The sequence below is a fragment of the Amblyomma maculatum genome, chromosome 2 (assembly GCF_055883805.1).
Source record: "Amblyomma maculatum isolate TAMU_Amacu chromosome 2, ASM5588380v1, whole genome shotgun sequence".
In the NCBI taxonomy this organism is placed as follows: Eukaryota; Metazoa; Arthropoda; class Arachnida; order Ixodida; family Ixodidae; genus Amblyomma; species Amblyomma maculatum.
Genome location: NC_139345.1, coordinates 190364121 through 190377277, shown reverse-complemented (window position 1 = coordinate 190377277; position 13157 = coordinate 190364121). Strand labels below are relative to the sequence as shown.

Sequence of the window (13157 nt, the reverse complement as noted above, 5' to 3'; positions counted from 1 at the left end):
AACGGCGGCGTCCAATATATCTATAATAAAAGATGCGTACGAACTTACGCTGGACATTTTCAATTTTTGCGCAATAGGTGGCAGATACGTTATTCCAGGCTACTGACGCGAACTCAAGACGCTGTCACACAAGGGCACAGTATAGTGTGCGTAAACATTCGTACCGTTGAAATGTTTTTGTTAGTCTAGAGATAAGACCGATATGTCTCAATGCGCGTAACACAATTGAATTTACATGCAATCTAAAATCAAGCCTTGAATCAGCAACAACACCAAGGTCTCGTACATGGGCCACACAAGAAATATGATTCGCCAAAAGTGTATAATGAAACACAACTGCGTCGCGTTTCCTAGTTAGAGACAAGACGGAAGTCTTCTTAATATTCAACTTTAAGCGATTCAACAAACACCATTTCTCTACGTTGCAATGTCAGCTTGCAATTGGCGGCAGTCCTCAATTTCTGCAATATTACGGAATAATTTGAAATGATCTGCGAAGAGCAAAATTCTGGAGTTCTTGACATGTAACGGCAAATCATTAAGAAACACTAAAAACAACAACGGTCCTAAGTTGGAGCCTTGAGGCATTCCCGAAGATGATAGAAACTCGTTGGACAGACAGCCGGAAAATCGGACCATGTTACGGCTGCTGCCAAGATAGCTTTTGAGCCACCTACAGTACATGGGGCAAAGTCCGTATTTTTCCATTTTCATTAGAAGTACCTCATGGGAAACCGTATCGAAAGCTTTAGTCGTGTCAAAGTAGACTGCGTCTACCTGACCGCGATTAAATACATGTAGGCCAGCATAATCAAGAAAGCTGCATAAATTCGTTTCCACAGATCGACCTTTTAAAAAACCATGCTGCAGAATTGAGATCTCCTGCTTGAAGTATGAGCCCATGCGTTAGTACATAACCATATCAAAAACTTTCGCAAAAGACCAAATTAGTGACACAGGTCGAAAGTTGTTCACGTCACAAGCATCGCCAGACCTGAATACAGGAACAACTACTGACAATTTTCAATGACAAGAAAAAACACCAGTTCGCAATGATAAGTTAAACAAATGCGCTAAAACAGGGCCAAAAATGTTAGCGCATCCTTAGATTACGAAGCTGGGAATTTCATCAACTCCTGTTGAAAGTTTTGGCTTAAGGTTCTGAATGGCCAAAAGAACCTCATTATCGGTAACATTATCATAAGCCAAACAGTCAGCGTTGTCTTCAGAAGTGATAATAGCAGTTGGTTTATCATGGCGCGCAAAACAAGAGCTGAAGTGATCAGCAAAAGCTTGGCACACATCTTGAGATCATGTGAGACATATGTTTCTCTTCAGCAAACGCTACATAGGGTATCGCTGATATGGTATTGTTTTCCTGACAGTGCGAACATAAATTTCTTTGCGATGGCGATGGGATGAGCAGCCTTCTTTTAAAATAGCTTCAAGAAGGCAGCTTCACGTTTTATGCAGTCACTTCCCGTTCCTGTTGATATTTCTTCCTTTCCGAATAATATGCATACTTCACTCTATGTTTTCTTTTCGGCAGGCAACAACGTAACATACAAATTGTTTCAAGCAAGACGATTCCAAATGCGACACAAATTGCGTTAATCACACGTTCTGGTACGCTGAAAGCTCAGTGCTTGGTGAAGACAGCATGCCTCCTTTCAAAGTTGGGGAAGGGACGTTTTCTACAGCCGCAAAACAAAGCAGCGCTCCTTAACAATATCGAAGGCCCACCGGAATAAAAGCGAGGCGGCTTAAAGACCTATGGCGCTGGACACACTGGAGGCTTAATAGCGATAAAGCCATTCCGAGTCACCATACATCGCATCAACATTCACATACATGAAACAAACACACACACACACCTGACAATTGAAAATTAAGATAATAGCTCACGCGTTTCTGTCTGTAATACATAAACATCTGAGAAAATACTTTGTTTTTGATTGCGTTAAGCCATATATCCTGCTTCCAGTGTTCAGAGAAGAGTGAAAGGTAGGTCTAAAGATAACTCGGAAGATATAATGGCCTTCCAGTCACTCTCTATCTTGTTAAGATCAAAAACAGTCCCATTTTTACAGAAATATGTACTTTATTTCAGGGTCCGGGCTTTTTCATGGTCTCTATTCCTTCCGTACACCGTCTCCAGTGCACTCTTGAGTGAAAACCGATGCTGACTTGTCAACCGCGATGATCTGCTTTAATGTTTTTCCCTGAATCTAGCCACTGCGTTTTCATTTTTTGCAGGTCTCAATGGTAGCCTAGTACTACCTTTGTGAAAGAGGTTATTCATCTGCAGCGTATCAGTTTTGGGCGTGCAAACTGCAGTGAATGTTGTATTATACCGATAACCTTTGTTTTGGAGCCTACAATATTTTGAGGTATATCACCTCGCCGTTTACAATGATGGTCCCAGAAGAATAGTATACAACCTGCCCAGCAATTCACACTCTTCGCAAAGTTGATTCACCATTACGCTTGCTGACCAGTCTGTTTTTGAGTGTATAATAGTGGGAGGTGTATCACCTTGCCGCTTACAATGATGAACCCTGAAGAAAAGTTAATCAGCCTGCCCAGCAATCCACACTCTTTGCAAAGTCGATTCGCTCTAATGGTCGCTGACCATGGTTACTAGATTTGAAATGCTTAAAACTTGCTTCATGTACTGGTAGAAATATCGCCGGTAAGCCTCATTTATACAGATTTTAAAACGCCGATGTGCAATGAAACGCGTTAGACCGCAAGCTTTCTGCTACTTGCAAAACGATAGGGAGGTTAAATCTGAGCGCTCTCAATACTTCTAACTATATACTGCGTTGAGAGCATAATATGAACAGAACGCCAAGTAAAACTTCATTGGCTTATTTAAACACTTTGGGCAAGACACTGAGAAACACCACCGGAGCAATGGAAAGAAAAAATGGTTCGCACTGTTCACGTTGACCTTTACCGCCTATGAAAAAAAAAGAACAGCAAAAGATAACTGCTACTCAACCTCGTCATGGGCTCTACCCTTCTTGACGTCCCATAATCTAGAATGAAGAGTAGAGGGTATAAAACCATTCGTATTCACAACGACTGAACTGATGACATTGGCTGTAATTTTTTCTACAAAGACCATAGAATATCATATTGATCTTGCATCCCCTTTGTATTAGTTGAGCACTGAACAAGGCTTCAGTGCACACAAGCGAACTGCATTTACGTGGTCCTAAAGGAGCCCAAATCTTTAACTGTCCGTAAACGCAAGCCTCTTTACCTCTACCGAAGGAACTTCTTTGCAAACGTCTTCAATTTTTTTGATGCCTTCTTGATCGCAGAAGACGAACTTGGGACCGACATCTGAAAGCTGGTGATAAGTTTCTCCTGAAAAAAAAAGGGGTGTATGTAGCTCATTTCCAGTGCAGTCCACTACGACGTCCAATAACAAGAATTTATTTTTAATTGCGCTAATCAAATAGCTTGCTCGATTTTTAAAGGGAAGAGAAGAGGTCAATGCTGCTCGAAGTATACATTAATTAATTTTGACGCCAAAATATTTCACTGAGTTGTTGAGTATTATTACCAGAGGCTTCGACCACAAATTTCACATAAGATTGCTAGAAACTTGAACGTTTCCGAGAATGCCTCCTAGCCTCGGCTCTCGCAAATAGCGGTTGAGTAACTTCCTGTCGCCCTGGTCTTCATTGCAGTTTCTTCGATCATCATCAAAATCTTATTTTGTGGTTGGCCGACAAAAAAATAGCAGTTGTGAGATTTTGTCACCATCTAAACATGATTGAGCCCCTAATGACTCGCACTTTGCAAGTCATTTGGTTGATACAAAAACAATTTTACTATTTGTACGTATAAGAGTAGTTTATGTTAAGTATCTTCCTTTTTTAAACATGAAGCGTTTTAAAGCGTTATGTTATATTGTGAACTTTTCGAAAATGGCTTTTTGATGAGATTTCTGCCTAAACATGTAGTCAGTAACCTGCAAACAAAAATATTGGTAGTACCTTAATTCCGATAAGCCAGGATATTCAAAGCGAAAGCAGTAGTAGTCGTGAATTAAACCAAGTTGTTTCCCGGTTTATATTGTCACACCTTCTTCTCAGCCACTTTGTGTCATCGCTTAGCAAGACTTTCTTTTCAGGCGTTCGGGGAATTTCCATCATTCGTTTAGCTCTCTCTGCTTCAGTTTTCCCACGTGCCGCTTCCTGACAGCGAGCGCTGTCGCCTGGATGGGTAGATGCTAGGAGTGAGCGCTTATTGCCCAATGGTTTATTGCCCCATTCATGGCAGAGCACTAGAAACGCCGCAATCTTCAGCGTGTATGTACATCTTCGCAAGCTAGCGCCTGCTACTCGGCCTATATCCTCAGCTGCGGCACAGAAGCGCAAAGGCACCACGTATGCGCAGTCTAAGTGATGACGTCACGCGCGGCACCCCGCGGAGACCTGTACGAATGAAGTTTGCCAGATCTGTGATGAAGAAGCAGAAGAATGGAGCGCCGCTTGTTCCGCGTGTGAAGAAGAACCGGGCGACGAGCATGCCGTGCTAGCTACCTAGTGCGAGCTAGCCATGAGGCTGAAAGTCGGCTGAAGGTCAAACGGCGGCGTACTCGAAACGCGCCGCAGCTACACCGGTGAAGCTTTCGCTTCACAATACGGGAGGTTACACATCACACATTTTAACTTCGTAGCTTCTAGTATGGAAGAGTTTGTGGAGTAAACATTGCTTGGTTTGATTTGTGGGGTTTATCGTTCCAAAGCGACTCAGGCTATGAGAGACGCCGTAGTGGAGGACTCCGGAAATTTCGACCAACTGGGGTTCCTTAATGTGCATTGACATCGCACAGCACCGGCCGGGCGCCTAGCTTTTCGCCTCCATCGAAAAGTGGCCGCCGAGGCCGGGATTCGATTCCGCATCCTTAGGCACAGCAGTCGAATGCCGTAATCACTGCGCCACCCCAGCGGGGTTGTAGTAAACATTGTTTGAGCGGAGAAATTATTTTTAGGATCCATAATAGGGGGGGGGGGGGGGGGGTGGGGGGAGAGACGCAATGGCAGGCATTGCCCAATTGTGACTTCGCTGCTGATCCCTTTGTTATTCCTTTCGAAAACGCCCTCTGGCGCCAGTTTGTGCACATCAAGAGTCGAAGATAAATAAGAGAATTTAGGCTGCTCTAAACCAGTTTGCAATTCAGCATGTACAGATTTGAGTGGACATAGAGAAACAAAATCTCGCGCAAGTAATAATGGTTTTATGACAAAGCTTATTATTATAAAGCAGCAAAAATAACTTCCTGAAACTTTCCTATCACAAGAAAACAATTTTATTGGCTGAAAAATAATTTCCTCGCTATTTTAAACCGCAAATATTTACCGGACACCATTGGCTTCTCCACGGAAGGTGAGGCAACAAGGTCAATCTTGAAGATTTATACTTTTATGGGATTAAAACCGAAGACGTATGTGCCAAAGGTAGAAATATTATGACGATAGTAAAGTAAGGCAGGAGCTAAGATCGACAATAGAAGAATTCAAAAGACAACTGGCTTCCAAAATCGCAGTGATAATGGCAGTAATGCTAAAGGGAGAATTTATTGACGTTGGGAATAAACAGGATTGCAATAGTTCATGATGGAATCACAAAGTATTCAAATACTTGAGACAACTGTGTCAACAAATGGGGAAAAGCGCTTCGGTACACTTCGATATATGACATTAAAGGATTCAGGTAGAACGAAAGGAAGAAGGTTTGCACGGTATGAAAAAGAACTGAACAAGGGCAAAATGGGGTACGCTTAAGTTCGCAGGTGAGCCAACGTTTCGACAAGTGGACTTGTCTTCGTCTGCGCATGCCCAGACGAAGACAAGTCCACTTGTCGAAACGTTGGCTCATCTGCGAACTTAGGCGTACCCCATTTACCCTTATTCAGTTCTTTTTCATGGCATTAAAGGTTTACACGTAGAACGATTGAGCCAGGCTAGTTGAAAAAACGGAAGGCCAAGAACACGAGCGTAAAATTTCACGTTTTAGACAATACCGCCAGATTTGAGGTTCTGTCTGCCTCCGCATGGCACAAAATTCCGCGAAGTTCACCACTAACTGCCGCTACAACACGTTCACAGAGACGCAAAGGTGGCTTTCCTGAGAGCCACGGGTCCTCAAAAAGGTATGCGAGAAACTTATGAAATCATGTCTCTTGCTATATATTTTCACTAACACCAAGTGACGCAGCCGCACTTATTTTATCTTATAAAGCGCCCTCGAGTATATGGCGACAGGATTAATAGGCAACGCATATATATTCTGCACTAATGTCACAGTTGCGCAGTGCCTGCCAGTGGGTATAATTATAAAGAAAAGATATACTCAATTTTCACACAAAATAATTATCTTGTAAAAATCTTCCAAAATCAGTCAAAATCAAGGTGTTGACTAGTATTTTTGTTTCTAGTGTCTTGATTCCTACTGTAGTCCTGAATCTAAGAAAAGTTCTTGCAAAATTTGCCACATCTTTTTGATGCCTGCTTCGTTTAACAACCTTAAATTTTGTCAGCGTCCCCTACAGCAACATTTCAAAACGTAATTCTTTTTTTGCGTAAAAACGTTCAGAGGACAATGTTGAACACTATTTCAGCCTCACATCTTTGCAATTATACTGAACAGAAAGAAAGAAAAAAATCTTATATTGTTTCAAACATGAAGTCATATGAAGAGCAACGAAAGCTCATTGTTCTAAAATAATATTTGCCGCTGCTTCTTAATTTAAAATTGATGATTTAGTTTGGTTTTGAGGTTTACCATCCTGAAGCAATTCAGGCTATAGCTTGACATAAAATTTACCTTAAACCATCTCTTCTTTGTGCACAGAAACTTCGCAATCATCATCATCAGCCGCTGCACTATACGCGCTGCAGGGCGAATGACTCTCCCACTTCGGTTAACCCAGTCTTGTGCTAGCTGCACCCTCGTAACCCATGCGAACTTCTTACCTTATCCGCCCACCTGACTTTCTCCCGAACATTGCTACGCTTTCCTTCTCTTGGCATCCAGTTTGTTACACGTAAAGCGCAGAGGTGCCAGGTAGTAATCAATGTAGTAGTAGTAGCAGCAGTAGTAGTTGTAGGAATAACAGAAAATACGTAGATTTATCTTTAAAGGAACATATAGAATCTGAGGTCAACAGCGCATAACCCAAAGCCAATGGTCGTGAAATGGATTATAAGAATCTTTTCATTCTCTTTGTAGCTCTCTGAAACGAAAAGCGGTGCCCTAGTAAGATGTGCGCGCAAAGGCTGAAGATGCGACAAACCTCGGGTAAGGATAGTTTTAATGAGGGCGGCAGTCCCACCAGAGAAGAATGTTCCGCAGAGTGCAACCACCAGCTCTGAGCTGTTGCCACAGTGGAACGCCACCACATCTCCCGTGCTCAGGCCAAGCCTCCGTAGTCCGGCTGCCACCCGGCGCGAAGCGTCGAGCAATTGCCCGAAAGTATGCCGTCTGTTCGATTTGGCGTCCACCTGCGAAAGGAGAGCACCTGTTTCTCTTTCTCTCTCTCACACACACACAAATGCGTTCGTAGAATGCCAGGTAATAGTATATAATAAAATCATATCCCCGCTTATCCAAACGTGTAGCAAAAGCAAATAGTTTAGGAACCATTAACCACGTCCATTTCTGCTTTGTTTAATTGACATATTATTCATATATATATATATATATATATATATATATATATATATATATATATATATATATATATATATATATATATATATATATATATATATATAAATAAATGAAAGGGAAATGAGGGTGCTCGTAATAATACATGAAGGAAAGAAGCCAACAGTCGGCGAGGCCAAGGAAAGCATTGGGTATTATGTTTTATGTCTCTTCTTTTTAATTTTTACTTGGATAATCACAGAAATGAGTAATGCAATCTGCTTACGGGAAAGAGGCCCCACTCTGCGATGGTGGGAGTTCGGTCCCCACCATCGGCACATTGTTTTTTCTTCTACTTTGTGTTTAAATATCTTTTCCCTAAGCAGATTGCATTACTCATTTCTGTGATTATCCAAGTAAAAATTAAAAAAAAAGACATAAAACATAATCCCCAATGCTTTCTTCGGCCTCGCCGACTGTTGGCTTCTTTCCTTCACGTATTATTACGAGCACCCTCATTTCCCCTTCATTTATCTGCTTGTAGCTTACGGGGGTCTCGGTTCTGGCAGTCTTGAAGCCATAGGTAGAGTAAGAGGGTTCTAGCACAGCTTTCGCCCTCGCTCTTGATCACGTTCTACGTGACGCTGGCGGTAACGCAGGACGTTCCACGCCCGCCGCTATGGTTGGGGGTGGCGCTGGTGAACACTCTCAAAGTTCATATACATACAACATTAATACCCGAGAAAGTAGCAGGGGGGACAGCGGCCGATGTAGCTCAGTTGGAAGAGAACCGGACGCGATATTCGGAGGTCGTGGGTTTGGTCCCCATCATCGGCACGTTTTTTTTTCTTCTACTTTGTGTTTAATTATCTTTCCCCTAATCAGATTGCATTACGCATTTCTGTGATTATCCAAGTAAAAATAAAAAAAGACATAAAACAGAATCCCCAATGCTTTCCTTGGCCTCGCCGACTGTTGGCTTCTTTCCTTCATACATACCGGGTGTCCCAGCTAACTTGAACCAAGTCTACAAAATAATATATTTGAGGTAGGTCAGTGAAACCAATTGCATACAACGGCCAGCCTGTTTGCGCACTACAGCCAATTTTTTGTTTGGTAATTACTTAATTAGCTAATTATGTTAATTTCTCTAATTTATTAAATATCGGCTTTAGACCAAAAATGTGAATTGGAAAGTTGTAGAGCACCTTCAGAAACCCCCATTCCATTAATTGCTATACAGAAAGTCTCACGTGTATCTTTTTTTCCGGGCTCAGAAGAAAACCCGCGAAATACAAATAATACCACGAGACTAGCGCATTTGTGCGCCGCGATTTGGTGCTCTCAGTCGTGGTATAATCGAAAGAAATCACCTGCAGCCGTGACCCGATGGTCCCGTTGCAGCGGCAGGCAGAAATGTTGGCGATGGTTCGAGCGAGCTCGAGCTCGCCCGTCGCCACCGCGATTTTGGCAAGGCCTGCGCATCGCAGCAGCCTACATCACGACAGGCGGATGGCGATAAAGAACCGGCAAATGAAGGTGCAGCGCTAATTTTAGTCGAGTCACATGATTTCATCTCGCCCCTTTACCCAAGCCTGTATGCGCAGATTCAGTGGCTGATACCTTATCGCTCATCCGTTTGTCGTGACGTTCGCTGATGAGAGAGAAGGTGATGCAAAGGCCTTGTTAGAATGTCGATGGGGTCGGCTCGCCGCTCTCGCTGCTACTGCATCGTCACGTGGGCCGACTGTCTGACGCGGGCAAGGAAGCCATCGCAGGCATATCGGCCTGCCGCTTTAACAGGGCCAAGAAGACACGGCCGCAGCTAATTTCGTTCGCTCAACCCACGACTGAGTGCACCACAGTCGCGGCGCACAAATGCACTAGTCACGTGGTATTATTTGCATTTCGCGGGCTTTCCTCTGAGCCCGGAAAAAAAGATACACGTGAGATTTTCTTTATCGCAATTAATGAAATGGGGGTGTCTGAAAGTGCTCTACAACTTTCCAATTCACATTTCTGGTCTAAGATAAATATTTCATAAATTAGAAAAATGAACATAATTAGCTAATTAAGTTTTCGCAAAACAAAAAAATTCCTGTAGTGCGCAAGGCGAGTGCCAGTTGTATGCAACCGGTTTTATTGACCTACCTAAAATATATTATTTTGTAACTCTTGGTTCAAGTTTGCTGGGACACCCGGTATATATATATATATATACGCACACACACAACGATCGTGGAGAGGAGCACAATCTCGTTCGAACAAGACAGTTCGAGCTTCCAGTGTGCGTGCCAGCTGATCGGCCAGGAAGACAGCAGTCTTTGGGCTGGTGCTGTGACGCCGCACTCTTCGTTAGAGTGCCTTGCATGTTGAATACCATTACACAGCATCTACAGATGTAGCGATTTGTAAAGTGGTTGTTTTTGACGCGTTTGAAATATTAGCGCAGGGAGATAGGAGACAATAGAAACTGCAGTGTGGTTTTCCCGCCATTCTTACTCTTCGATGATGACGCTTCATTGCGGTAGAAAGAAGCAAAAATGAGGCAATTTCGCCGTTCCAAGTGCGGCTGTTTCTGTTAACGTAATAGGTGAACCCGCCAGTGTCGCATTTGCCACCGCTTGTCTACCCACAGAATGCATTCTTTAATTGCAATGCAAAAGTAAAAGCCGGAAATCTGAGCAGAGATTGCCACTGCCTCAAAAATATTTGGCAATGGCGAATCAGTGATGTAAATGCTCCCTAGCATATTACCCCTAAGAGCGCCTTGCTATTGCGCAGGGGGCTTACGCACAGTTTTTTCTTCGGCATGCTGAAACTGCCTCTGAAGCTTCACTTTTTTGCGGCTAGAGATTTCAGCAAACGCGGAAGCCTAAGGTTTGCGAGCTCGATCTTACGTTGCGCTTGAAGGTTCCATTCCGACATCTTATTTACCGACTTACCATACACCAGTCTGCCCAGCAGGTACTAAACTACCAATCAAATTCCTAGGAAATCACGAGCAACGTAAAAGTAATTCGCAGTCCAAATGCTACGTGTCCGTTTTTTTTTTTCATTTCCGGAACATATTGCATTTAAGTCCGTCGCATAGTGTTCCCGCATAATACGAAACAACAGCTCTATTTAATGAAAAAATGGACGACGTATGTTTTAGGGATGAGAATGACATTTTTCTTGCTGGTTAAACGAAAAGATTGACCACAGATTACGCACGAACGTAATTGCCAACACGGGAAACACTACGCACTCTGTGTACTTACGTCACCAAATAGCGGGAAATATGGCATGAAACAAGAGGGGCATTTGAAACAGCTGAAAATTTTATTTTTCTCTTCTTCAGCTTAACAGAGTGTCAGAGGAAACGTAACAGACGACTAAAACCGGCAGGAAAAGCGCATCGGATTTTTGGAGTTAACTCCCCCCCCCCCCCCCTTACTTTCCGGACAAACCAAAGGAGCATAAAAGCATATATTTGTCAATTCGTTGCAACTACGGGAGCACTGTACTTACAGTAAATGCGAAGGCAGTCTTACGAGGAGTGCAGATTCACAGTGAAAGCCGAAAAAGAGCGTTAAGATAGTGATGCTTTGCGGAGCGCCCTTCCTCAGTGGCAAAGCGTTCTGAAGGCGCGAAATTAGACAACGCACATGATACTCGCTTAATGTTATCGTCCCAGCGAAGGAATATGTTTACGTCAGCCAGCTTGCAGTCGCAACAGGATAGCAGTGGCCAGCGACGGCGAGGGTAGGGCCGCAGCTCGGCCCCGTGCCTAATCCCCCGTTAGACTCAGCTGCTCAGCTACTTTCGGCAAAGTTTCCTAGAATATTGTACCAACAGTCTCAGCCTCTCCGGAGGATACAAGACCCATCATATGGTCGCGTTACGTGGAACCAAACGGGTACATAAACCCATTGCTATCGACACCAATCGTTTGAAGGGCAATTTCACATGTGGTTGTAAATATTGCAACTACTGAATAAAAAACAAAAGAACATTTTTTACATTGCTATGTTGATGAAATTTAGCTTCTTGATTTCTTTAAAAGAACGCGGCACAGTAATTGTACAGCAATTATAGTCCACCTTAGTTTTAGCGCCCTTTTCTGGTCTTGTACATGCATCTGGCAGAACCTTCCAGAACGCGATGGGCTTGCGTGCGGGAAGATAGCGGGTTAGAGGTGTCTTCGTTGTATCGTCACACAGAGGAAGAAAATGTATCGTCAAGTGTTCCTGATATCTGGAAGTGGCACGCAACATGAGCGTAGTTTCTAATGTGTCAGTGGTAGTCGCACGACGTTATGCTGGTTGCGGTAAAGCTTGTATCGTGTAAAGCTCCTCGGACGGTCTTGCTTCAGCGCATCTTCGGAGAAACTTTCCGTCGCAGCAAGTGGCAGCATGCACTGCTCGAACGGTGCCTGAATGCATTGCTTTAGAATTTTAACTCGCAAGGTGAGCAAGCGAGTATTTAAATTCCTTTCAGGGCGCGCATGGCACTCTGCACAGCCTTCCTCCTCTTAGCTTTGCTGCTCGTTTCGGTTACTGCGTCGCATGAGTTCGCTCGAGAAGTTGTTAAAGACAGGCAGGCGCATGGACCATAATTTTACGTGATTTACGTGGCTGCATTAAAAGAAAATGTTCAAAAGAAATGTTGTTGATAAATGTCACTGCCGAGACTGCGGTGACGTCTAGAGCCTCTGCGAGCCCAGCATGCTGTGAATTCCTCGTTGGCGTTTCTCAGTTCTCGTTTTCGTTACGTTTTAAATACATAGATGAACACACTTGCTCCTCTGGCACTTTATAGCACTTTTTATTATAGTTCTCGAATAGAACTTTAAATGAAGCCGACGAGTTCCAAGCGAATTGTCAACATTGAAGAGTAAAAAAAGTATTCCTTTGTGTTTCCTAAAGTTTTCACTTTCCTTTCATTGCGCCTAATTATGAGCTCACGGAGATGATTATTACCGGCTGATAAGTGCGTGAGATATACTGGTAGCGGCGAGGCTAGGTTGTTGAGTCTACTCAGGTGTTATGTATTGTAGCACGCATTTCCTTCAGTTGTGTCTAATGCATCTTGCAACTTCCTGTACTAGCCGCCGTTCTGCCATCATGAACATCCCCAGCCTCGAAAGAAACTACAGCACTCCGAACGACGTCGTCGACAGAATACATGGCCTAAATACTAAAGGATATAAGCGCATATGCATCGTAATCAGTTGCTTCACAGCTTGAAGCTCAGCAGCGTTAAACGCGGTGGTTGCCTTTGCAGCAGCTGCCACAAAGCATTTGCCCTGGATCTTCACTTTCATCCCAAAAGAGCCAAAGATCATTTGGACAGTTTTTCATGTGAACATAAGGCAGGGCACTGCGGCCCTGGTTGCAGGTGTGTTCCTTTGAAAATAGGTTTTTCTTAAATATTTGAACTAGTAAGAAGCAAGAAGTTTCGTTTTCGGCACCCGGGTGTGCATGCACTACACTGTTTGGTGAGAT

General features: G+C 43.4%; 1 protein-coding gene across 1 annotated transcript in view; it reads right to left on the bottom strand.

Annotated features, from left to right (window-relative positions):
* LOC146200760 (luciferin 4-monooxygenase-like) overlaps positions 1-13157 on the bottom strand; it is a 73582-nt gene that overhangs the window by 38928 nt on the left and 21497 nt on the right. The window contains exons 2-3 of the mRNA XM_084592974.1: positions 7316-7523; positions 3269-3375 (exon numbers count right to left, since the gene is read on the bottom strand). Coding sequence (XP_084449100.1) covers positions 3269-3375; positions 7316-7523 — 315 coding nt within the window. The remainder of the gene's footprint in view (positions 1-3268; positions 3376-7315; positions 7524-13157) is intronic.